This window comes from Lichenostomus cassidix, chromosome 2 (assembly GCF_008360975.1).
Source record: "Lichenostomus cassidix isolate B80296 chromosome 2, HeHo_3.0, whole genome shotgun sequence".
NCBI lineage: Eukaryota > Metazoa > Chordata > Aves > Passeriformes > Meliphagidae > Lichenostomus > Lichenostomus cassidix.
In genome coordinates this window covers 20,537,591-20,565,284 of record NC_139482.1, presented here as the reverse complement: position 1 = coordinate 20,565,284, position 27,694 = coordinate 20,537,591, and the positions used below count along the sequence as shown (strand labels likewise).

Below are 27,694 nucleotides of genomic sequence, written 5' to 3'. Positions count from 1 at the left end.
TAGAGAGACATTTAATCCCTTTAATTTTGTGAAACCCCCAGAATCATGTGATAATTGTATTACTGAAATTATATTATATCCATTTGTTACTGCTAAACACTTAAACTTTTTTTTTTAATTCCGTTATCTGGTCCAGCAATTCAAAGTTGCAGAAATCTGGTAATGGATAGAAAGATAGAAAAATTCTGAATAAATCCATGTATGTGTTGAATATTTTGAAGATAAACTTTCAAGCCGTTAGTACAAACAACAATTAATTTGGCTACCTTTTTTTTTTTCTACATTTTCTATACTTTCTGGGAGATTTCTCATCTTTGTCAGCTTCTTCTTCAGCTTTATATCTCAGTCAAGCCCCAAACCTGTCTGTGACATAAAAAGCCTACTGCCATGGGATTTCGATGCAGCATATGCAGTATTTTGTCTCCTGTCTACATTCTTGTCCAGTTTGAATCTCCTTCAGTTGGAGATGCAAAAAAAAACCAAAAAGAAGCTTAAAATCTCCTGAGAAAAGCAGCAGAAGAAGGTAACCCTGGAGTGTGCCAAGCAGAGGCTGTGGAGGTATCACACCTTTCTTAGGGTGGAACAAGGTCCTGGTCTCCCCATTGCACACAACAGCTTGAAGAATGTGTTCCAAGAAAATACAGAAATACAAAATTTTCAGATATGGGTACCACCTCCAGAAGCCTAGGACTTTCAGAGTTCCTCCTATGAGAAGGTCAAGCATTAAGAAATACCAAACTGGACACTTAGGTGCCTAAATAACAGGCCAAAACCTCTGTAAGTGTCCAGGGGAAAAAAGACTCATCACTCCAGATGAAGTGATTCCTTCAAACCAATCACTACTTCAGATAATGGACAGATTATTCAATTTACACAGGTTTTAGATCTACAAATAGAAGTGTCCCGGGCTTCTTGCCTGTGTCACTTTCCCTCATCTCCTAAAATCACTGGATATTCTCCAATATCAACTGGAAAAGCAGATATAGCCACAATGAGCATTCTTGCTTCTTTGTGGAAGTCTTCACATTGTGGGCTTAACTTGAAGATAATGAACCACCATTGTGTAGTTAAATTATACTGCTCAACAGTCTGCACAATAAATAAAGATGCAAGCCTAAATAGCTACGGTCCAAAGACTATTTTTTCATGAGGTAAATTACCCTTCGGGATTTACTAATTATTCTTTTTCATTCTTATATTTGCCTACTTAATTTTATTTTTTAGTAGATGTTTGTAGAATAAATACATCCAGACACCCAGTGCCTGCTCAGCACTTGCACTGTAGTAGTCTTTAAAACTAGTAACTTCAAAAAGAAGTGATTGAGAATAGAAACAGATTTCTATGATATCCTGTCTAACTGTAATGCTTTACAATACTTATGTGGAAGTGTCCACCTAAATTTCACAGGCAAAGAAACAGTCTCTGGTAAGGAACAATGTTTTGAAGGAATTGCTAGGCCTGAGATGTTCGAACATTATATGCAAAATGCAATTCCTCCAAAAAAGGCCTATATGTTGTTCAAAGTATTTTCTCAGTATAATATTGTATTGCAAATAATTATTTAAGTGATGGGACATTTTTCTCAAATTCTTTTATTACATAGGTCACCTCTTCCTGATCTTATGCTGATAACATAAGATTGTGCATGGGTATCATGAAAATGTATGTGTTTCCATGTCAAAAATAAATTAAATTAAATAAGGCAAGAGCAAGGCAATTTCCTCAATGCCAGACTGTAAAATAGAAGCAGAAAAATATGGAAGAAACCAAACCAAACAAAACGATATAAAACATGAAGGGTTTTGAGACTCTGATGTAATTTTCTCAGAATTTTAGGAGGCTTTTGAGGGGTATGTGCATTTCACAGCAACCACTGGTAGTTTCTGAACAGATGTAGTAGGGCTGTGTTTATAGCAGGAGCTCAATTCTGTACTCAGATAGAAGCTGAGTAATTTTGTAATAATGAGGGTTTTTTCGTAATAAAATTCGCCAGACTCTTGCTGTGTTTATACAGGACTGCCCATTTGCCCCTGGCACACTCAGCAGGATGGCTCCATGACTGTGCTCTGGTCTTCAGCCCTGGCTACACTCTCTCACACAGATCTGCTGTGCCAAAAATGGACAATGCACAGCAGCTGATTCAAATTCCGGATTCAAATGCTGCCTTACAAATTGAACATTGAATTAACCTGTAGCTCAGTTACAAAATTCCTGGATGAGATTCATTGCAGCCAAATGCAGGAGGAGCTATGCTGAACCAGCATAGGTGGCTGGAGCTGAGGTTCTGTCACATCTTGCACAAGGTACAATACATATCTGTCTCCTGCTGATATAGCTGGGATAAATGTGAGCATACCATGAGAGTGGTAAAAGGTATAGCAGAGACAGGAATGTTAACGTAATTGTGCAAAAAATTCCCCCGGGTTTATCAAACACTTTAAAATTAACATGTAGTTCAGGATTTAGCAATCATTTTGCCAGCTCTGGCATTTTGCCTGTATATAGTTGTTAATGTTTTCTCCAGTTTTATTTATTTCTGCAGCAACCCTCTAGTATTTAATCATCTCTCTCAATTCTTTTTGTTTAGTGAAGCAAAGCTTCTCTATTACAATCCTGAATCTCCACACTCAGGATCCTTGTGGTAACCCTGGCAACCCTGTTGGCAGGGTGGGCTACAGCTCCAGCACCTCTGGCTGGGCAAAGCAGAGTCCTTTCCCCCAGCCCTGCAGCTGAGCTGGAGTGTCACCACTACTGACATGTCACCCTCTCTTTCAGTGTGGAGGGCAATAAGGTGACACTGTTTAGGTGGCAGGGCTGAGGCAAAATGTGCTTTGTCACCTTTTGAGATTCTGTCATTTTTACTCATCCTGGAAAATATGCCAAGATCTTCTAAATTCTTTTTTTCATTCCCTAATTGAGCAAACAGTCCTGTGTTTGCTATAGACAAAAAATTTTACAAAAGGAAGGAATTTTCTATCCTATTCTATAGGGTCCACAAGCACTCACCCTGTTACCATAATCCATAACCTATTAACATAATCTATATTACTTTCTCTGGTATCATCTATTAAATTATACATCCATAGGACATGTGAAATTAGTATGCATGATCCAAATCTTAACTGTTTTTTAATTCTATTTTCCAGGAATCCTTCCCATTTTATACGTGTATACTTGAAAAACTTTAGGAAGGAAATTTTGAACTGATAGGCATAAAATATGGACTGTTCCTCTCCTGAGAGATGTTGATGGTTGCTGTGGCTTCCCTTCAGAGGCAGCAGACTAAATGGTAAAAATTTTTTCAAACTGAATTAGGGTAAATTTTTAAATCATAAATTCTCATAAATCCTGCTAAGTGTTCCATATTTTGTCTCCAATAGCTTTCTATTTTTCAGGTTGCTTCAGTTTTGTGGCTTTTCAGGGTCCTAATTTTAATGTGTTCATATTTTTGAGAGCTAATAGTCTTTTTTGTTTAGATCTGGTATTTCTCAGAAGAATTTCTTCCAGAAGTTTCCAAAACAACGGAGCATTCAGAAGAATAAATGTTGTTTGTAGAATATCTTTAACTTTTGAAACAGATCACTCTATGTATGTTAGTGTCTTGGTTTAGTCTTCTCTAAAATCCCAAGGGATTAAAGTTTGCTTTTAGATTTAGTCTTCAAAATTCAGCATATGAAATACATTAATTTATTGATATTAGTTTAACCAAACCAGATACTGGGGCTTTCTGCAACAACTGAATTGAAATTGATTTATGACAAAAGATTAATATGTAATTTCTTCTTGATCTGTTGTTGAGTATGGGAAAGGCTGGAGTTCAAATTTCTATGTTGTAGAAGCCTAGGACAAAACTGGAATGAGAAAAGGACAAGAAGGATTAGACTCAAGGTTATAGTTTGAATTAGGGTTGAGAGTGGGACTGTGGTCTGAGTTGATAGTTTTACACCTGGATCCTCTGAGACCTTCTCCGTGAAGATTTAGGAGCTTTGTGCTCTGGTTGTAGATAGGGTTATAAGTTTGTTAGAATTGCTTAGTGTTTGGATTCTACTTATCTCCTGCAGTGAGGGTGAGGGCTGGGACACACAGGGTCCTACACTTTATGTGCCTGTTGAGGGTGGGGTTTGCCACAATGCTAAAGGTAGGGTTGGTTATGGGTTAGTAATGGAAAATCATTGGAGCTGGATTTAGTTTGGGCATATGGAGTATGCAAATGATAAAATCATAGAGTCATAGAAGCATAGAATGGTTTGGGTTTGAAGGGACCTTAAAGATCATCTGGTTTCAACACCCCTGCCATGGACGGGGATGCTATTCCCCAGGTCAGGTTGCTCAGAACCACATCCAACCTGTTCTCAAACATTTCTAGGGATGGGGTACCCACAGCTTCTCAGGGGAACCTCCTCCAGTGCCTCATCACCCTCTGAATAAAGAATTTCTTCCTAATATCTAATCTAAATCTAGTTTAAAACTGTTCCTTTCTGTACTATCACTATCTGCCCATGTAAATCTGTCACTCTTCATCATTCTCATAGATTTTTTACAATTTATCATGAATTCATTTTGTACCAAGGGTCAGCAGGCTGCAGTTCAGGCTGCCTGCACTCCAGGTCCACTTGGAGACTATGCCACCAATGGCTTTGAAGGGTCTCTTCCAGGAGGGTCTGCAAAGGAGCCTCAGGCATGAATCCCTTCTCAAGTTAATGATTAGGCACCATGCTGAAAAGCCAGTGGATGGCTCATGGCCATGTTGGGTCACGTGAAGGCCAGTCTCACTGAGGAAGGGTGGGAATTCTGTTTTTCCTTAAAAGAGGACTTCAGTTTAGTGTTAACTGCTAGATAAGTGGCTTGATACTGTTATTGATATTGACACTGCACACACACCTAGTTGAGGACTTACAAGAAAATTGTGAAATGGCTTCTATTCCATTCTATTCTGAGATAGGTTGCAGAGGCCAATTGGAGTTAGATCACAGGCAGGCAGAGGTCCAGCACATGTTGATTTTATTGCTCAGTACCTGAAGGTCCTCATTGTGGATCATAAGCACTCTTTTCCAACTATGAAAATGACTGATGGAAAACTGCTAGCTAGGACAGCTTCACTGACTAACCTGTGGATTTGGCAAGGTAGAGAAATGAACCAAGCACTTCAGGCACTGCTCTCTCTAATATTTTTTTGCCAGCCTTTGTCCTACTGTTAACAATAATCCTTAATAGTAATTTAGACACCTCTCCCCTGGACAAAATTGGACATCAGTGGTTTTCCATTTCCCATCAATTTTCAGCCTGTTTTTCAGCTGTTAAATTTCATACAGTAGTAATAAGAAAAAAGTCAGTTCCCAGTGTCTGTGGTACTAATCAGACTTCATCTTTAGAGCAAATAGAAACAAAGGATAAAAAAAGTACTTCTTGCTCTGGCCCAGTCCTTTTTCTGTGTCCTCGTTCTTCCAAGATCATGTAGCAAAAGTAATAATTTATCATCTACGTTTTGTAAATCTAATCAGAACACTTACTAGTGCTAACCATTATAAAGACACAGTTAATGGGAACAGAAATTGTTCCCAAACTGCAATTGATTTGAACATCAAGCTGTATAAATTAGCATGTTTCTGTGACCATGACCCCAAATCAGTCCTAACCCTGAAATTAAAAACAGTCTGGGACACCTCCCATATAAACTGTTTGTTTTCCTCCAAGTATCGCTTTTCTCCTAGTTCTGTGGATCTTGAAGGAGCACTTCAGCTTCTTTTGTAATCCCGCCCCCAAACCCAACATTATTTGTAGCAATTCTACCTTTATTGTTAAAGTACAATGCAGATCAAAGCAGTGTCTGCAACTTTAATAAACTCTCAGGCACTAACTGTCACACTTTAGTCATACTGCTTTTAAAATTCAGGTGGGGTTTTTTTCTGTATTTTATTCACTTCTAGGCCCTAGTTCTCAAATACTGCATAATGAGAAACTCGAGTAGGGCTTTGCTTCACAATATTGAGGAGCACACATATGAGATCTTAGATGATGTTACATATAGTAGGGCAATGGCTTGCCTAGAGACAGCAGTAGGATTACAGATAAATGTAGTCAGAGAATGTCTAAACTGTAAAATGTCTCACAGTCAGAAACTCCTAGAAACAAAAGACTGACAGGGTAAAGCATAAATTAATAAATACAAATATTATTAACATTCTAGTATTATGAAATTAACCGTGATGGCACCCAGTAATATTTGTATTTCAGCATCATGTTTATAATGAAGAGACCTCTCTTTGTGAACCATCGAGCTGACAATAAGTGGATATGTGACTGCAGTGGAATGTGCATGGCTGCAGTCAGCTCTGCACTCCTTAGTAATCTAGCCAAAAGGGCACAGAGACCAGGGCACCAAATACAGCAGAAGTGAGAACAAGTAATCTTTCATTAGCTATGTTAACAAAAAAATCACATTATTGAGACTAATAGAGAAAAATTTGATCTAGAGCATTTTGTGGTCAATTTCTCCAGTGTGTTTGATTTCCTTGACAGGCTTTATTGCAGGAGCTTTGTTCCAGGGTAAGCAATTTAAGCCTGACTCAATGTGCAGTTTTCCTACTGTTTCTTTTGCCTTGGATGTTTAGCTTTTCAGAAACCTTCAACTCTCGCTGTTTCAGTGGGAGCATAGGAAAGTTCAGCTGACAGTACTACATCTGTAAGATTGTAGTAGATTCCTACAACAGATTTCATTTCCCTGACAAAAATGACAATCATTCCATCTTCAGTCATTGGGGGTATCAGGACACTTTAGTATTAAGAGAGAAACTCCTTGCAGTATCCTATTTACAGGTAATTTGTCTTCTTAATAGTATCTTGAAAAATTGGTGACAAAATTTGGTAACAGATTGTCATGCAGGGCATAATATACAATCTGTAGCTTGCCAGTTTTCACAAACACCAAACTAGGGAGATCCATTATACTGGTACATCACAAGGTCTTTCAAAACAGCAGTGCAAAACACACTGTACCAGATATATCTGTTCTCTGGTTGTAAAAACCTGCAGCACAGTCAGCCATGGAAAAAAATGGCAGAACTCTTAGATCCTGTGCGTTTCAATGCGTAGGGAGTTCGTCATGAGGTGATACTTTTAGAACACAAACTGTGATATACAGTCATTGCTTTGAAATGTTAGAGAATAAGTTGGGAGGAAAAATATAAATATCCACTGTCTTGAGGTGCCAGAAGGCATGAAAAATCACCACCCGATAAATCTTGTTGGGTTAAAAAATGAGTTCCTGGCACCTCTAGGACTGAATACACAGGATTACCTGATTTATGTGAGTTATGAAGTTACATGGTGCCACTTGAGAAGCCCAAGGCAGGGAGCTGTTCAGGTGGAAGGATAAATAGTGATTATACTTGATTTTCAATACTGAGATAGAAAGGAAGAAAAGGTTCCATCAAGCCTCAATCACTCTTTGATATCCTGTTCTAGAAAAATCTTTCTACCAGATACAACAGCATTTGGGCAGCTTCCAGCGTCACATCAGGTTGGTCCTTCACTGAAAAGGAGAAATAGCCAAAAACCAAATGTTTAGTGGAAATGTGGTGTTTCAAGCAGGCAAATAGGGGAAGTTTTTTCTTCTCCAAGAATGGGATGTTTAGATCCTCATGTAAGAGCAAAAGAATTCTCCAAATGCACAATTGGGCAGCTGAAAAAGGGAAGAATTGGTTTTTAGATTTTGAATGGGAGTATATGTGGTTGATAAAGAACTATTTCAGATTTCTCTTTCCTTCTTTCCTTTCCTTATATATTTTTCTTCCTCCCACCAGCAGATTTCTTTGCTTTCTTTTCTTCTTTCCTTCCTTTTCAATAAAAATATTTCAGTTACTTCAGAGAGCAATAATAGGAATAAAGAAATTGTTGCCCCAAATATAAAAAGCTAGTTATGGGGCTTTTCTCCTCTAATCCTTCTGTAAAAACCTGAAATGTAGAAGTCTGCCATGTGTCAACATGGGCCAGTTATTGCGATCTAAGCTTCCCAGGTAACAGAAATTTTAAATTTGCAACATTCTTTTTTTAGGCCACCAACAGCATTTTCTATCGAATTCTGTCTTACTGTAATATGCCGAGTGGGTGCGCAGCTCCTGTGTGTTGGGCAAATAACACATAGCCACCCCACCCTCCCTCCTCCTGACTGGGGAGCTGGCCTTTTACACTGTCTGCTGCTGTTGCCACTGAGAAAGACTTCCTCTACAATAGTCCTCTCCCATGGTGGGGCATCAGCTTGCCAGCAAATGTAGGAATAAATTAGTTCTCGAGAAATGAGGGCTCCCACTGCTGTTACTTGTGCTAAATGTAAATTAATGAAGTGAGCTCTGGTCTGCAAAAAGCTGCACAGGCTGAGAGTGATCAAAAGCCATAGGGCAGATGCAGAAATATGTTTTATTTCACTTGCCTTTCTAAACTCTGAAACTGAGTCTGCATTTAGAAGAAAACCTTGTTTCAACTCTCCATTGGCAGAATAACTGGTGGGTTTTTTAATCTGTTAGATGTCCACATAAGAGATCACAATTAATACATGAGTCTAACCAGCAAAAATCTGGGCTGTGAATATAAAATTCTACTCCTTACTGAAGAACTATTTGGGGCCAGAATGATTCTCTGGCAGAACTCCCATTCTTCCAGGCTGCATTTAAAGAATGTGAATATGAAGAAATCACCAAAAAAAAGAAAATTCAAGTGAATATTGTAGTTGCAAAATGCAAAGTCTATTTTATTATGCATCTTTTCACTGTGTTTTCACATACAATTTTGTTCTAAAAAATTCTGGCTTATCCTGTCTTTAGTATACACTTAGGTACATTTACCCAGTTAGTTGTTTTATATATATATATTTAAACCAAGTTAGAGAAATAATTTTTCTATTAAGTAGAATTAAATTTTCCTTTCAAAAAAAATTAATTTGGTTTACTTCTCAAAAACACACTGCAGGAACCAGCCCTCAGTCAAAACAGAGCTTCATGAAAAATGGAAAATCTCTTTTATTCCTGTAATTTTATGATCAAATTTAGTACTAAACTTTATTAAGCAATGTTTTACTCTTATAATTTAATACAGTAACAATTTAGAAGTGTGCTCTACTTCCAGAAGTGGCTAAAAAACCTACTTGTGCATCTAATAAGTAATTCTGACAGGTAAGAGCCAAAGTGCTGCTCTTTCTATGTGCACCTATGTATAATTGTGCAGTGGACCTTCACAGGAACAACACAGCATTATTGAAGATTTGTCTTGAAAGATTTATCTTATTCCGTTAAAACAAGTCATTAGATTTATCTCTTTCAGTATCATAGGTCTTCATTGAGTCAAATAAACCATATTTTGTTTACCGCCCTGGAAAGATATAAATGCTAAATACTCTTTAACTTTATTTTATGAGAGTGAATATTATATTCCTCTTTCCAGTGACCTTTTATTGCCTTGTGAATAAAAAAATAATTTACCAGACAGAAATAACAGCCAGAGGAAGGTGGGATTTATGAGCATGCCAACTCCACTAAAACCAAAGGATAAACATAGTAGTCCCAGAATAAAAATGGTGAATTATCTAGTGCTCTGGTCTCAAAACTTTAAAATAACTTTCCTCAGAAAATTAGAGGTTTACTCATGTCACCATGGCAGAAATAAAAGAGTGCAGGTTCTGGGTTTTTTTTTCCTTTTTTTCCCATTACTTCTACTCTTTTGAATCTAAGAAAAAAGAAAAAAATATTTTCTACTCGTAAGCAAGTAGAATATGAAGGAATTTTCCTTCCAGTCTATAATACGTCATTTTATATATGAGCTGCAGAAAGTTTCAAATTCTGGACACAGCAGATATTTGCACTATCCCAGCAGTGTTAAGTATCTTGTTATTGCAAATAACTTTGAAAAGTCTAGAACTTTTCAAAATAAGGCAAAAATCAAGTTGCCATGCTGGAATCTGTTTGCTCTATGGGATCTCTGTTTTTGAAACACAGTGTGCTTTAAGAAGTAATGGTAAAATGGAAACTTTGTTTTCTGGAGATCAGCTGTCAGAACTTTGTTTTAGGCTACAGAGAAATATTCTTGAGATGGCATCATACTAAATTCCTTACTGAAATCCAGACAGACCACTTTTTCTACACTTCAAAAATCAGTTAATCTCCTCAAAATATATGGTTAGTCTAGTTCAATAATCTCACTTTGCATTTTAACTCACTACCCATTTATAACTTAAATCTGATTTTTCTTTCATTTGGAACTCTCACTGAAGTCTTGCACGTAGACAGGTCAGACTCATAGGTATAAAGCTCATTTTGTAATTTCAAGCATTCCCTCTTTTCTTAAATGGAAAAAGCTTGCAAATATTAGTTCCATTTTTTTTAAAGTCATACGATGCCGGGTCTGCATTAACAGATTAGTACAAACACTTGGCATTAACTCCTGGGATTGGAAATGACTTCTTTTCCCAGCTTAGCTACATTTTAGTAGCTACATTTTCCTGTTGGTATTTAGTAGTTTCCAATTCTCTATCCTCTGCAATCCTTCAGAGAGGAAGAAGAAAGGGAGAAAGAAGGAAGGTGGGGGGCAGCAAGGCATCCCTCTGCAAGGTGCAGCACATGGCCCTGGGGCAGGGGGCTTCAGGTTACAGATCAGACAGGAGGGGAAAGAGTGAAAGGACGAGGACAAAGGAAACCATGCAAATTTGAGGAAAAGAAATAGTTTTGTGGACTCAGGAGAATAACAGACAGTAGATTAGGGTCTGGCTACACTAGATCAGGGCCGGAAGAAATAGTCAAGTCCTTTGTTAAATGGGGTTCAGGATGAGCTACTTTATAAGGATGAGATGGTTTCATTCTCCCAGGGACTGAATGGTTGAAAGGGAAGAACATAGCAAAGCCCTCTTTGCACCTTGCACATTCTCTGTTGAATTTCACTTTCTAGGTTCTCGTTTGTCTCCTGTGGAAGTGTTTGGGACAGAATACAAGGATATTGCATGCCAATATGGTGAGCCAGGTGAGGAATTTCACCCCTTTTCTCCAAGGTTTTTAGTTTATATTGATATAATTCTTAATTAAATTTTGTTCCTTATTTCATGTTTCAGATCGTTTTTCGTATCATCATCTAAGTAACGCTTACTGATAAAATGTCACACTTGCATGTATTTCCTAAGCAACATGTTCCTCTGTAAAAAGAAATTAACTCATTCTTGGTTTTCTCAAGACTGGAGAGAGTCCTCATCCATAACTGATTGAGGAGATCAGAGAGCAAGGTTGCTGGAGTGGGTGATCCTCATTCTCTCATAATTTCAAGGGAGCTTGTAGGGACTCCCACTGCTCTCTCATTGGTGGAAGACTGAAGTGAAAGAGCAGTTTTTGCATATTACCTCTCCCCAAACCAGGCACATGCACCTCTGAGCACTACACAGAATTTCCTGCTTTTCAGCTGCACAAAATAACAAAGTGAAAACCTGAAGTGAATTATGATTTGTCTTTTTGTTCATAAAATGAAATGAGTATTCTACTGCCCTTAGATTTCATTGATTTCTATGCTAAATTAAGAAAAAAATTGTGAAGAAAATGTCCATTTTGCCTCTGTAATAGAATTTTCTTGCATCAGCAGCAGCTCTGTCTCTTCCATGTAGGTGACAGGCTGACAAATGGAAAGATTATTTCTGTTCCTTCTTTCATTTGAGAATCATAAATCTGAAAAATGCAGAATAGATTTTTTTCATGCATCTTATAAGATTTTATAGGGAGATCCAAGATGGCAGGGAGGGCACAGTTCCAGAATATAAATTAAGGTTTGTACTGATACCACCAGCAGTCACTCAACATGATTTGACAGTATCTTTGTCAAATCGATATACAATGCTTTGTTGAACTAGTGGAGTAAGTGGATATGTCTGGTAAAATAAACATTGTGTTGTCCATGCCATTGACATGAATGCTTATTTAATAAGATTGTTTTGATTCAAAGTCAATGCTCATATTTATACTATTGCAAATCCTGCAGAAGCAGTTGTGTCAGTCATGTGTATGAGCTCATATTCCTTAGAGATGCAGATCTGCTCAGCTTTGTCTTGATGTTTGTGCTACTGTATCGATAGCAAATACTGTGATAATTTATATTCACCCTGCATAGGCAGACATGAAGCTTTATTCTTTCTCAGTGGTGATACAAAGATCAAGCAAAGTGAATGTTGAGTTATTGGTCAGCTCAGGAGCTCTTTGTCATGAAGCATTTCTCTCTGTGCTGCTCTGGAGCCACCTGACTTGGGGGCAGTAATTACACCATGGATCTACAGTGCCACAGGATTTTTTTGCCTTGGTTTTTGATGCTGCAGTACCAATAGCAAATTTTCCCCAGACACAGAGCTACTATATTTTAAGAAAAATATAGATCCTTCAGATCCTATAGATCCACATATCTGTGGCAATTCAAATGCAGTGGATTAAGTTGCATTTGTGCTTGTGAGCAGCTAGAGCCAGGGAAAATGTCACCCTTGGTCACAATCATACAGTCTTCAGAGGACAGTGGTGTCAATAGAAACTGGTCTCTTACATCACTGACACAATTAAAGTGCAAAATCTTACTAAATCTGAAATTACATACCTCATTTATAATTTTATTTATCTGTTCTGTTGACAGCTTAAACCAATTTTTAATGATAACCCTTTGTATTCATCCTATCCTTTTCTTCTTGTTTTCTTCTTTTTATTCTTATACATATATATAAGTACAGGTGCTCTTTAGTCAATTGATATATTAAGATTATATAATTAGAGAGCACTTTGATATCACCTTTTAGGGCATGAAAGGACATATTACAATAATAATTTATGGTTGTCTGATTACCCCAATGAAGTCCTCTTGTTCATGGTGTAACAGTGAAAGCCTGGTGGTGGCAGGTTCTGTTCTTTAACTGTGTGCTGACTTCATAACATAAACCCTTCCAATTTCTGGTAGTGTAAGAGATACTAGTTGCTGACTGAGCATGGGTGAGCCAAATATTTTTGAAAGGAATTTTTTTAACGGACAATTTAATTTTTTTTTAATAGATGCAGCCAGACTGATATGTCTTTCTCATAGTTAGTGCTTCCACAGAGCCAGGCATGTCCCTTTCTACCTCAAATATCCTGAAACCTTTACCTTTACATCTTTTTATCTTCACAGGCAACAAAAATTGCCTTTTATGAGGGATCTATATAAAGACTGACCCCTCACATCTGAGGCTTTGAGCAGGATTCAGGGTTTGTGCCTAAGTTTTGCACACAGAGAAAGCCACAATGTGCTTGAAAATAAAAAACTATAAAATAACTGTTGTAACTTGAATGTAGAATGTCTGTTTCAGTATGGCTCCCTGGTCTTCTTTAATATATGAAAGAGCAGCCTAAAACAGAGAGGGCAAGCCTGGGTGAGTGGGCTGGTGTCTTCAAATGTGGTGAGTGGGAGGTACAAAACTCCCTGTGTGCCTCCCCTCTACCTCCTACTCCCTGTGTTCAACATCCATCTGCAGATGGAGTAAAACAGGGAATAAGCAAAGAGGTCGCTCTGTTCCTCCTCCATAGTGTGGCCGCCTTCGTAGGATGATTCAGGAAATTATCCTTTTTCATGCATTCCACCCTCTGGCATGCATCTTTCCTATGGAGGATGTCAGCACCATTTCTACCTCCAGGAAGAAGAAGATAAAAATTGTAAATAACATTTTAGACTTAACTATTTTTGGCTATGTTGCATAGGCTGAAAGTCCTATTTTCTCCTTAAGAAATTTGTTTTGTGTGATCTGACTGAAGCAAGTCAGGGAAAGAACACAAAAGACACAAAATCACAGACCAGTGATTTTGGCCATTGGCTCTTCATGGTTCTCATCTTTGTACACTCCCAAATTCTGGATACTTCATTGTTTGTGGGGCTTTTTAAGTAACTGTGTCTCTGCTCGCTCATACCTCCAGTTTCAAAATAAGGTTCCCACTCACAGGTTCCAGTTGCTCCTGCATGTTCTCTCCAGTTAAGTCTAGTCTGCCAGGTAGCACTGCTGCACTGGTGTCTGGGCTTATACCATGCTGTTCCTGATGAAAAACCTGGGCACACAAACCAGTAAAAACAGATTTATTTGAGCCTGATGTAAACTGTAGACTATGCTTAATTTTGTAGTCTACTTATAGATTCTGAATTGCTTCTTGGGCTCCCAGAGTCTAAGTTGAGAAGGAAGAATATGGTAAACAATAATGGGTAGGAATATCTTAGAAAGCTTTCACTCATTCATAATGATTTTTACAGAGCACTTCACTATACTTCTCTTTACAAAACTGTAAACAACACTAAGACATTTCCCTCCTCCACCAAAGTGAATGTGAAGAGAGCAGCTCCTGTCAGTTCATACTTCCTCTGGAGGCTGCAGCTTTGGTAGATAATGCTAAACTATTCAATGCAAGCCCAAATGTCAGGGACAAAGACTACTACATTAAAAAACACACCTCCAGAACCAGAAATTCTGAAAAACATCTTGGGGTTTGAAACAGATGCTGTAGCAAGAAACCACCAATGACAATAAACAGGATGATCTCAAGTAAGGATGGGAAAGAGGAATGGCAAATTCAAAAGAAAATGATAAAAGGATTATTTTTTTAAATGTTCCATATGTAAACTGCTAAACTAATTGGCGTACAATATTAACATTTTACAAGGGTATGTAGTGATAGGACAAGGGATAATGACTTTAAATTGAACGGGGATAGGTTAGGATGAGATATCAGGAAGATACTCTTTACTTGTGAGCGTGGTGAGACACTGTAATAAGTTGCCCAGAGAAGCTGTGGATGTGTGGAAGTGTTCAAGGCCAATTTGGATGGGGGTCTGAGCAACCTGGTCTAGAGGAAGGGGTCCCTGCCCATGACAGGAGTGTTGGAATGAGATAAGCTCTTTAAGGTCCCTTCCAACCCAAAATTTTCAATGATTCTGTGATTATGGAGACCAAAAGCTTATGCTAATGCAACAAATTCCTGTAAGTACCTTTCACGGAGCACTTCTGAGCACAGAGGTGTCTGTATTTGTCATAAAGCTGGAGGCTGGTAGAGGAGTTCAGAAAATATCACTCACTTCTTTTCTTTTTTAAACTTCCCCTGAATCATCCACTGCACATCTCTGTCAAAGACAGGACATTTATCTAGATGGACCTTGGGACTGACCTAATACAGCTAGTCATATGTTGTTGTTCCTACTACTGATATATTTACCCTCCTGATATATGATCAGATTTCTAGTTCTGATGTTCACAGTCCAAGAAGGAAACTGAAAATTTGAAGACTATAGGAATATTTTTTTCAGTATTAGGAAACAAGTCAAATACTAAGGGATCTTTTTTCCTCTTAACAAGGGCAGGGCTAAGGGACAGTTAGCTTATAGTCCAAAAGTATCTGATTGAGAAAGGCCAAACTCCTCAACAGAAAGAAGTCATGCATGATGGTAGGATTCATCTGGCTAAATATAGATGTCTGTACCTGAGCTGGTCCATCCAGAAGCTCTGTGTGTCAATACAGATCTAAGCAATACTCTCAGTGGATTGTAAAGCACAATTCATCTCAGTCTAAAGGAGATGTCTAAAACAGGTTAGATGAATCACTCCCTTAAAGTTTCTATTTGTTCTACTGTCTGTGAAAGGCACCTAGTGTGACTGGCACAGTTGCAGACCACTACTGAAGTTGCCCAAAGTTGGTTAAGTTTTACTCTTAATGTCTGTGAACTGATTGGTAGAAATTAGGAAGGGTAGTAGAGTACAGTACTGCTCAGTGTGATTAGCAATTGGAATACATTATAAGGGTTCTTCTTTCAAAGACTTTTGAAAAAATAAGGCTATACTTTATTTCCTAAAAAATATGACCTAGAAACCTAGCTTTTGGCCTTGTGCCAGAGGACTCCTCTGACCCATGTTGTACGGGAGATCAGACTATCAAATCATAATGATTCCTACCAGTCATAAAAATCTCTGCCTTCAATCACTGCTAATAAAGAGTGGCATGTTTTCAATTCCTTTCTAAGTGGGTCTTGATCAATACAGATGTGCTATTTACCTGCAGGGCTTTTCCCACAATTGTTTACTACTGCTGCTGCTGCTGTTGAGTTTGTGTCAAAGGATGTAACATTGCAAACCAGATAATGAATCTCAGACATTCTGATGTTTTCCCCTTAGCACCAAAGGGCAGATTAAGCAGTGGCTCAGAGGGTGGTAGACTTCCCCCTAAGCACTCTGCTCCATGCTGTGCAGCCAGAAGTGAAGCTGGAGTGTACCACAGCCTTTTCTACCAATATCATGGCAACATCCAGCCCTGTGTAGCCAAGTTTATTCTTGTACCATTTAGTTTGCAGTGAAAATGGCTGGATTTAAAGCTGGCAGTTTAAGGAGGGTCTTTCCCTACTTCTGTCACTGACAGGTTCATGTGTAGTACAGGATGCCTTTATATCCATCAGTGTCAGACAGAAAGAAAAGGTAATGGTGTGAGATGGCTATGGCATGAATGTGTTCTATGCTGCCCTTCTTTTCATCAAGTACAATGGCAAGCAAACACATTAATTAATCTTAGTGTTCACAAATACAGTTTTGTTTTGCATTGCTGACATTTAGGATGACTAACTAGTACTTGCATGTAGTAGCTGTGTTCTTGGGGTAGCTGGTGTGAAATCGTGTTGTGAGTCAATACACCAACAAAACCACTTTTGACTGGCTTGAATACTTTACCAACTAAAAAAATCTCTACTAATTTTGTCAAATCTATGACATGCATTATAGTTCCTGATACTCCCTCTTCATTATTATTGCTGTTATAGGAAATTCTACATATTTAGTTTTTATTAAAGGACTGATGAAGGATGCTATGGGGGAAGGGGATGTTGAAGAATATTATAAAACCAGAACTATGTGTTTTTAGTGGTCTGAACAGTGATCAGTATCACTGGTAATAATCACTGCTGTCTCATCTGATTTGTTTTCATCTCACAAATGAGCACAACTGGAAAAGCTGTACCTGAAAGGCTTCAATTCATGGTTCTTAAAGCTGGATCTTCAGCTGCAGGTGCTCAGACATCTCTAAGGTACTATCAGCAAGCCCAGTCATAAATCACAGAGACTTGCTGTTTACCACTATGACTGATCTCCAAAAACAGGATCAATGCAGCTCATTCCTGAAACCTGAAAACAAGTGTATATATATAAGTGAAAGTGTCGAGAAAGACAATTTTAAAAAGAAGGTCAAACTTTAATTCACCTTGGTTCCCAGAAACATTCCTTTAAGCCTCCTGATGAGAATAACTTCACAGTCTGTGTGGATTGCATTACGCCTACCCTTAAACTGAGTCCTTTAAAGATAGTTACTGACTCATTTTTATTCTAAAAATCTTTACTGTGGTGACATCCCTTCTTATCCAATAAGGCAAAAGCAGATGAATTAAATGTAGTTTTCAATGGTATTTTTTGCTGCTGGAGGCTCACACCAGGTTTTGCCCCAGTATGGGGCAATGGAGAGGAATTTTTTGCACTGTTCCAAGGGAGGCTTGGAGAAGAGGGAGCACTTTGAGGCAGTGATGCATGGAGCATTCTATATTTGCTAGCACAGGGAACTGCCTTGTTGTGGGGAGAAGGCAAAATCAAAGCTTCTGCCAATGTAATTCCTTTCTCTTTGCACAAAGTAAAGTCATTACTCTGCAAAGAAAGATTGCTCTCCCTCTCACAATCTGGTCTTTAACTCCAGCATCCAGTACTGAGGCACAGGAGGAATTTTCACAGCCTTTGGCTTCTCTTTGCTGTGCGCCAGCTGAACCACAATTTGTTCCTTCCTGAATGCATCCTGCCACTGAAGGAGCAGACTGTGCAATCATCATACTCATATAAGGTGAGATCAAAGATCCTTCTAACCCCCTATCCTGTTTCTGAGTGGACAGCAGCAGATGTTCTGGCAAAATGTAAGAAAAAGGCAAGCTACAGTGGCATGTTCACACTGTCTTTGCCCTGATTCCAGGGGTTTGTTCTTTGCATATTTCCTCAGCTGGAGCCAAATTCTGCTCAACATTTTCTTCTGAAAACTTTTGGAGCCAATATTGTATGTTGTTACCCCTGCAGTTGATCCTCAAGGCAGTGATGCCACTGTAAATCCAAACTACCTACCATTCATCTGTTGCATTACATTCCCCACCAGTTGTAATAGAATAAGGCTTGCTCCTGGCAGGTTGCCTCTTTTCCCCTGGCACAACTTGAAACAGGAATCTCAGTAAATGGGTAGGCAAACCCTTCTCTCTGAGAGCACTCACCAACAGCATATTTATATAACACTGCTGACTTTCCTGGAGCTGGACTACATTTTCACCGGACTCTGTGTCATGTTTAAAAGCTGAGGCAGAACAAAAGTTTTTGCACCTGTGGCAGTTTTAGAGTAAAGCTGTATGGGCATGGCTGGGTAGATGGGCAATAGAAACATTCACACCATATTCTGGTGCCAACTTGAGCATTCAGCAGTCTTCTGTAGCCAAGAGAAAGAGAAGGCATGTACCTCAGCACTACAATTATCCCAGAGAGATCAGCAGCCTTATCTAGTTGCTAAATTTGGAACACATGAAGAACCTTCCCATTATTCCTACATTTCCCAGTTACAAGTTTAGTTTTAAAAATTAAACTAAGTGACTGGATCTCTGACAATCTGTGGTGGCCCAGCATCTTGCCCTGCAGCAGTTTCAAGTCTGGCAAGAACAACAGAACTTTTAGGAATAAAAGCTGTGACTGATTTTCTAGTTAATTTATTGTAATTAGCTTTACTTAATTATACATGCATCTGTTCTGCACCCTCAGCATAGCCCAGGGGACTGTTTAAAGTGCTTAAGTCTAAATGTCATGTTTTAGCACAATATAGAGCACAGTATTGTTCTTCTCAGGATCTGGTGGGAAGGAAGGGCATCCAGCAGCCCATCTTTATTTCCTTTCACTTTCTCCATACACTCTCAGCACATTCTCCTCCCCCGCTCCTTTTTTTTTTTTTTGCAAGGAAGAGAAGTCTGCTCCTCTGCTGTACCTGACCTGCACTCTCTCAGTGCACTGAAGGGCTGTGGAATTCACCACCTTAGCCCCTCTGTGGGGCACACGCTTGCTGTCCTCAGTAAGTCTCACCTGGTCTGGCCAGGGGAGGAATATGCGTCAAAGACAATCTTAACCTTGAATTTTCTGCTGTCTCTACACCACTGGGATATAGAGATGTTCTTTTTTCCTTATCACAGATAAATGGTGGAAATATTTATGATATTGAATCCCATGTTACAAATCTCATGAAAAGACCTTCTTTAAAGTAAAGCTTCATAAGGACTTTTTCTACCCTGTTCATAAAGCATTCCTATGCCCCTAAAAGTGTTCAATAAATTCTTTGTCTAAATCACCTCACCACAAAAGGCAGCACAATTTCAGCAAATCAAGCATTTACTCACGTAAACAATCAGCTGGGCTTTTCCACTAGGTTTGTATTGTTTATTGAAAGTAGTAATGACTATAGTTGAGATAAATAGGAATTTTAATCTGCTTTTCTATCAGATGAGACTATGCAAGGTCACCTTCGCTGCGGTTCAGATACTTGCATGTGCACATTCACAACACAGAGAACTGGAGCTGTCCAATTTTGTTTGTATTGTCATTCCACTTAAAATAGTTTATTTTAATTCTTTTTCCCTTATTAATCCAGCAGAGTTTTATATTCTTATGTTTACCAGCTCCTTCCTGTTTTGTCAAATTTTTGCAAGCAAGATGTAGAAGGTGCTGGAGCATCTTGGGGATAATTACTCTTCAACTAATTTGAAGCAGTAATGATGATATTCTAGATTTTTATGGAGCAAATGTTTTATGTTTTATTAATTGCACTTGTTCTTTCCTTTGGTATTTTTCCTGATGTCTAATAGCCTTCCACGTTTACTGTCTGATCTACTCCTGCGCTGTACATCTTGTACCCCAAAAGATAGGCTTTATGATAGCACTCTAAAGTCCAGATGCTGCCCTTTGGAGGAGGAAAGTATTTATGAAGAAAACTTTAGTCAGAAGCACATTCAGTTCTTGTGATGGGGAATGCCTGGCAGATTGTGCCCTTTCACAGACTCAATGTATAGAATCTGTCTAACACAATCACGGCTTGTACAACAATTCTGTGCAGGTACGTCAGAAAGTCTAACATATACAATCAACAAAAATTGCTATACCTTTTCTCCATACCCATCTGCCTCTTCCTCCTCCCTTTCCTTAACCTCTTCCTCACGCATGGGCATTTTGACCAAACACTTGGGTAATACTGTTTTGTGTTGGAAACATCACATCAAAGGTTTGAGGCAGAGAGGGTGAGCTGGTGGTGAGCTGAGTGGTTACCTGGCAGCAGTCTTGGGGTAGTGTAAGGGTGGGACTGAGGCAGAGCTGGTATCTGCCTGGGAATTAAGCTGTCCAAAAATTCTGTAAATCCTTATAGGATGTTGCAGATAAAGACTGGGCAGCATATAAGGTGGGAACACCTAACCCTTTCCAAGCCTTCAAACCGATATTCAAAGGGGAACTTGATACTGTATCCTATTTTTTGTGTTAATCATCCCTGTTCTTCACGCACTGCAAGGCCCAGAATATGTCAGTGACTTTGGGCATGACATCACTCCTATAGCTCAGGGAAACACCATGTAAGAGATGGGAGCAAAACTCAGAGTCTGTAGTTTCTATGCGATCCTTCAAGATGTTTGTGGTAGTGCACAAACTAGGGGATTTTTGATGACTCTTTTGCCTTTTCAGTACTACTGGTTGGAGAGGTTGGGAACCTCAAACTGTAGTTTCCTAGGCAAACTAAGGTGTATTTTAAAGCGAAGGTCAAATTATTCTTTCCTAATGAAGTGTTGGTTATTTCTTGTATACCTTGCAGAAAAAATCCATAGCTCTGCACAACAGATGGAGGGCCAGTTGCCCTGCTGTGCCCCCATGAGTCCCTGTTTTGCAAACACCAAACACAGAGGCAGATACATTCCTGACCTCTAATCACACCACTTTCCTACTTGTGAGTAGAGAGGTTGAGAATGCAGGTGATACTATTTTCCATGAGTTTGGTTGGTGTTTTGTCACAGACAGGAGTCCTGGAGTCAAACAGGACCAGCCTTAGCTTCCAGACGGTTTCTGGCACAGAAATTTTTGGTGGGACTGAGTGACTATTGTGATGGTGCATGAATATTTATGGGATGCTTACTTTAGGAATATCTTTGTGCAATTCCTTCTTTAAAAAGTGATTGAAGACTGCTTTTATTGCTGACAAATAAATGTGGGGTTTTTTTCCCCTTCTCTCTTTGCTACCCATAGAAGACCAGAGGTTTGTGAAGCTTAAGGCATGGTATGTGTCTCATGAGGTAGTGTTAAACACATTTCTCCTCTTCTCTGGCTCTCAAAACCGCCACTAAACCTCTCAGTGCTCTTGTCATCATTTTAATCTGTGAAACACAGAGAAGCGTTTAATCGCAGGGGTTGCCAAGTGATTAACTGGCAATCTGAAAATGGCACCCAGAAAGACCTTGACCATCTCCTGTAAAGGGCTAAATAAAAAATTTGAAAGAAGAACAGTTAAAGTCTCATAGAAGTTAGAATCCTTTTCCTCCAAGAATAATAATAATTCAAACACTTTGTGATGAGTCCTGTCCCTGTTGCTTTAGCCAAATTTGTTCTGGACTCTCACACATACTGTTTCCTACTCTTTCTGCACCAACTCACAGGGGAAGATCTCCTTTTCAATATTCTTAAACATTCAAGTGCCCAGGACTGTGGCAAGAGGAGCCCAGAGTCATAAAAACGCAGAAGAAGGAGAGAAATTGGTCACTGAAAGTAGGAGCAGCTAGTTAGCAAAGTATTAACTCACACTTGTAAATTTACATCTGACACTTGACTGTCATTTCGTTCTTCTGGACACCACTTTTTATTCACCATATTACATCTTCTGGTACTTAAAGAGTAAGGCTCAAATTCACAAAGGGGCTGAGGGATGGCTGCTGATACAAGAGATGGCTGCTATTGCCTGATATATCAGGATCCAGCAGTACAATTTCCAGAGTAAACTGGATTAGGATTAAAGTCATGATGCCCAACATATCCAGCAGGCTGGTAGGGAGTTATGCAGAAATGCTGAGAGAACTGCTTTGGGATTTACAGTCCAGAAGCCCTCCCTGAACTAAGCTGTCCCTTGGATATATGCAGTTTCTCAGTATTTTCTTGGGAAAGATGATCACAGGGGAAGAAGAGCTGTGAGAGGTGGCACAGACTTATTACCCATATTGACTCAGTGCACCTAAGCAGGTCGTGCAACACTAGAACTAGTTTTGCAATTTTTATTTTATTTTTATAATCATGTGCTCCATATCTTTACTGAGGATTCCCAGTGCTTCCAAAATTGAGGGAAAAAACCCCAAACAACACAATCCTAAATCCTCCCATAACCTCAACCCAAACAGTAAGGTATACAGCAATGCTCCTTGGTAGATTTTCAAATTGGCTGTTATTCCAGAGAGAAGTGTACTACCCTGAAGTTGGAAATAAAAAATAGTTTTATAATTTTGATACCTTCTTTTTGCTATCTAGCTTAAATGCTAGGTATAGTTATATGGTTATATAGGTATAGTTATATAAGTTATATAATAGTTATATAATTTTGCTACCTAGATTAAATGCCTAAATCTATGTTGGCTTCCTTTAGTACTAAAAAACCCAAGTACACTTTAAATCACAAAATAGGCAGATACTGAAGGAAAACTCTAGACCCAATGAACAAGTATCTAGTGACTGTTTTCTTTTAGTGGACTTTACAAAACCTGTTGGGCAAACACAATCCTAACTAAATAATGCTGATTCTACTTCTTCCCAAGAAGAAATAATTGAAAAGAATCAAATGATAAATGAAATGAATGGTGCCCCATCAAAGTAAATGGTGATAAATAGAAACACCTTAGTGTTGCCAGCACTCACACTAATGTGAACTGGTCAGTAGAATTTATAATTATTTTTTTTTACCTTTTGCAGGCTGTTTCTTTGTGCTGAACCTGATGTTAAAGTGATAAATTAGAAAGAGGGAGGTTGTCTAATGAGCAAGTAGGCAGCAATATATCAAAAAACCCCAAACAAATCTAGGCTTCTACCAATCTCTGGGGTTTTTTTTGGTGTTCCTTTTAGGAGAAAAAAGCATGCTCATTCTGAAGCTGCAGTCAAAAACATACAAATATTTTATGTTATTTTTATATAGGTGCATCATAGGCACACAAATCTGCATGTCACTTCCAATCTGTGTAAAAGTCTGCAAGACTGGAAGGACAATCTTTACATGTGATCAGTGGAAGAGTTTGCAGTTGGTTGCCTATGAGTGTTTTAACATGCAATAATACATCTGCATTTCTGAAAGTGAAGTCCTTCATGTTGTACTAGAAACATAAGTCACTTACGTCAATGGGGAAATGCTTATTTAAATCCATGAATATTCAATCAAATGCATAATTTTCTTACTTTTTAGGTTAGATGGAGTTCCTCTAAGGAATATATTTAATGACAGTCAAAGCACCTCTCTAAGTATCTTCATTATTCCATTCAAAAAGAGTTAATGAATAAAGAGGAGAAATTATATTTTTGTACTAAAAAGATTCAGAAATGTTGAAAATTTAAACCATAAAAATATCGGAAATCAAAATATTGAGAATTTTCATGAAGCAATAACATTTTTCAGCAAGAAAGCTCTTTATCAATAAATTAACTACTTATTCTGTAGCAAATTCTCCACAGCCAGGAAAAATTGCAGCATTTTCCCCTTTTTTCTCCTATTCATGGGTGAATTTACTCAAAGTGTCTCTAATTTTGAATGATGTATCACATACAAGCCTGGGCATAATTTTCTCTTCCAGTTGTCTGCTGAACACAAGCTGATGAAGATGATGGTTTACCTTTGTGCTTTCAGTTCAGCATTTTGCTTACTATCAGAGAGATAAACCAGAGGTTTGATGTCTAGGCTTTTTCCCAAGGTCTGTGAATATCTGCATGAAAATTATTAAATGCAGAAAAAAAATTATTAAATTCTGACTCCTTGTGCTAGTACTGTTGCTTTGAGGTAAAGCCTGTCTTTGCTATGATCTTTCAGTTCTGAATTTGGTTTTGTTGCTTTTCTTGGTGGTGTTCCCATATTTTCCTTATTTTTTTGCTCTGTTTGGCTATTGTGGGAGAACCCAGCTCTTTTTTCTTTTTCAGTCTCCTCCTAGGGGACATGTATGGCAGACAGCCTTCCTCAAGTTTACTGCAAGGCTTCTCTTTGCCATCCCCTCAGCCTGGTGCAAGGGCACTTGGTAGTGTCAGAGAGCATTTCTGGCAGACAGTATGCAGCTGTGGAGGTAAACTTATGATGAAAACTTCAGAGAAATGGAAGATAACCTCCTGTGGCTGCAATGTACCTTCTTCTCATATCTCACAGACTAAAAATAGGCTTTTGTGTTTGTCTACAATTTGTATTTTTATTTTCTGTGGGTTTCCTATTAATAATGGACCATAAACTAATTAGGAAAAAAAGCCTCTCTGTGTGCTTTGGCTCTCTTATAGCTGAGTTAGCAACTCTGGCTACATGCTGAGATGACTGGTACAGCTGCAGGCCCTTATTGCCAAGGTCTGCATTATAATTTTTCCATCACTAGCAGTGAGCAGTTTTTTTTTAAAGGGTCTGGGTAATAGTCTTGTTATTCCAAACTCATGGAAAGGGGAAGACATCCAAACAGACACCAGATGATAGCCTTGGTGAATCCTGCATTTGAAAAAATTCTGACTTTCTTTATTTTCAATTAAAAAAAAAGTTTAAAAATTCCTTTAAAACTGTAGTTTCTGCATTCAAATTTCACTTCTATCTCCAGCCTCACATTTTGTGCTTGTCCTCAATAACCACAGGTACCAAGAGGCCTGCAGGACCCCTGGGAGTTTGAGAAATACTGCCATTTTATCCACAAAAGCCTGAGTCTCATACATTAAAAGTACCATGTTTTACCTGCCTTCAAAATTGGTTTAAATGCCACTGATTTATTTGTGGTCATACAGGAAACCTTTGGAGAAGCAGAGACATAAGCCCAGAGCATTGGTGTAACGTCGTCCTGTGAATGGCTGAGTGCAGCTTATTGTCTGACCAGATGACTTCAGGTCTTAAAGATCAGCAAATCTTGTAAGGCTTTTTCTGGTTTTTGGAGGAGAGGCACCAAGAATATGGACTTATTCATATCTGGAAGGGGAATATTCTACACTTGGGGTAGCATGAGGGAGCAGCCCACCACAAAGCAGGGACTGGGGAACATCCACGGGGTGCAATCAGTAATAAAGTAATGAGCTTTTTGATTTCTTAGGTACCATAAATTGGCTTTTGCCATTGGGATATTGCAGCATTAGATACAGCGGGTCTGAAGAAGAAATATTAAATGTTTTTCAGTTTCTGACAGAAATAAAACAACCTATAAGTGGTGCAGGATTGTATATTAATCACTCCCTCCTATTTCAAATGTTTTCCTCATACTTACAGTTTGCCCTATGTAAGTCTAGCTTATTCACATGGTCCTCATTAGCATTTCATGTCTTCAAGAATCCACACATGAAATTATTTCCTTTTCTCCAGCTGTACCAGAGCAAAAGCTTGCATTCAATTAGTGCTGGTGTATTTGCCACTTCAAACTAAAGTGTTCTGTTTTGTCGAGTTGAGTCATCACTAAAGGGTATGCAACATCCATCTTGTAACCAACTGTAGTCAGACCCTTTAATTAATGACTTGGGATTCTGCTTTGTCTTTTAAAAGGATAAAATCTAATTGCAGTTCAGATTAGGCTGTCTAATGAACATGACCACAAAGCAATTGATCAAAACTAATAGGGGGAATAGTTATGCCGATGTTAAGTAAACCTCTTGTTTGTTTTGCATATGTAACCTAAGGAAGCATTGCAAACATTATTGATGCATTATTTGCTTCACTGGAATTTCAGTCAAATACTTTGCTGTGGTTCAAAGGCAAGAGGCGCTAAGCCCTATTTTTCTAGCACAAGGAATATTGCTTTTTCATCTTCCATTTAGCATAATATAACAAAGATGCTGTTCTGAGAGTCTTTTGACATAGCAAATCTAATTTTAATTTCCCACACATCAGGAGAGATGCTGGAGCTGAATAAGGCAGCCCAGTCTGCTCCCTGTATAACAACCAGAGCAACTAAGAAGACGTGCAAAGTGATAGTAGGAAGTGACTTTCTTCTGAGAGTTTTGGAGCACCCATTTGCTGACCTGATGCGTGCTCCAGAGAGGTGTGATGCTTACCAGGTGTTTGTATCAGGAATGCCACCAAGAGACTACCAAGCCTCTTACAGTCCACTGACTGTTATCTGCTGCTGTTATCTGTTGTTTCACGTGGGCACCAGTGATACAGCCAGGAGCAGCCTGAGGAGTACCAAGGATTGCAAAGCACTGGGAGGAGTTGTAAGGGACTCAGGAGTGCAGGTAGTTTTTCATCAGTCCTCCTGGTCAAAGGGAAGGGGTTTGAAAGAGCCAGTTGAATCTGACAAATCAACAAGTGGTTACAGGACTGGTGCCACAGCCAAGGGTTTGACTACCTCAGGCCATGGGACTGTCATTGAGAGACCTGGTCCACTGGGGGCTGATGGGGTCTGTCTGTCAGAGAAAGGGGAAAACATCTTTGGCCAAGGGCTTTAAACTAGGGAACATCAATCCATCCTCCTCCTACCAGTGTGATGCCATTGCCCACAAGGGATGCCCAGAGCCTGAAGAGAGATCACACGTCATCAGAAGAGCGCCTGAAAAGCAGCACAAAGGAATTCCAGCCACTGCAGCCAGTAAGTCAGCTTTATTGGGGGTTGTGTGTCTGTGTGTGTGTGTGTGTGTGTGTGTGTGTGTGTCTGTGTTTGTGGGGCAGGCAATTCAAATGCCTCTGTGCAAATGCGCACAGCATGTGGAATAACCAAGAGGAGTTAGAGCCTTGCAGGGCCATAGTTCCTCAACATCATGAGGTTGTGGTGTGATGGCTCCTATGGCCACAGGATTAGAAGGGGTGGATACGGGCTTTTTAGGAAAGACAGGCAGGGGGGCAAGGACCCTCTCTGTCACCCTCTGTGTCAATGACCAGCTGGAGTGCATGGAGCTCTGCCTGGGGATGGAGAGAAGTGACTCTGGATTAAAGGGAGGGAAGGGACTGGTGACATTATGGTGGGACTCTCCTACAGGCCACCTGACCTGGAAGACCAAGCAGATGAGACAGATTGGAGCAGCCTTGCATTCAGAAGCCTTGGTCCTCATGGGGTCTTCAGTCACCTCAATATTAGGAAGAAATTCTTTACTATGAGGCTGGTGAGACACTGGAACAGGTTGTCTGCAAGGTGGCTACCCCATCCCTCGAAGTGTTCAAGGCCGGGGTGGATGGGGATTGAGCAATGTGGTCTAGTGAAAGATGTCTGTGTCCATGACAGGCTGTTGGAACTAGATAGTCCCTCCCAACCCAAAAGATTCTGTGATTCTATGATTTTAACTTTCATGCAGGAGTATTCTAGAGGTTTAACTTCACATATGAAAATAAAAAAACCCCTCAATTTTCTCCTATGGAATGTTTTGTTTTTATTATTGAAAACAAGCCTTTTGTCCTAATTAGACAGAGTTGGAGATCAAAC

At 39.1% G+C, this 27,694-nt stretch overlaps 1 protein-coding gene across 1 annotated transcript in view; it reads left to right on the top strand.

The window, feature by feature from the left end:
- The window catches only part of LOC146440927 (uncharacterized), a 45,200-nt gene extending 18,474 nt beyond the window's left edge, over nt 1-26,726 (top strand). The window contains exons 3-4 of the mRNA XM_085049821.1: nt 10,934-11,005; nt 26,170-26,726. Coding sequence (XP_084905947.1) covers nt 10,934-11,005; nt 26,170-26,726 — 629 coding nt within the window. The remainder of the gene's footprint in view (nt 1-10,933; nt 11,006-26,169) is intronic.
- Nucleotides 26,727-27,694: the final 968 nt, after the last annotated feature.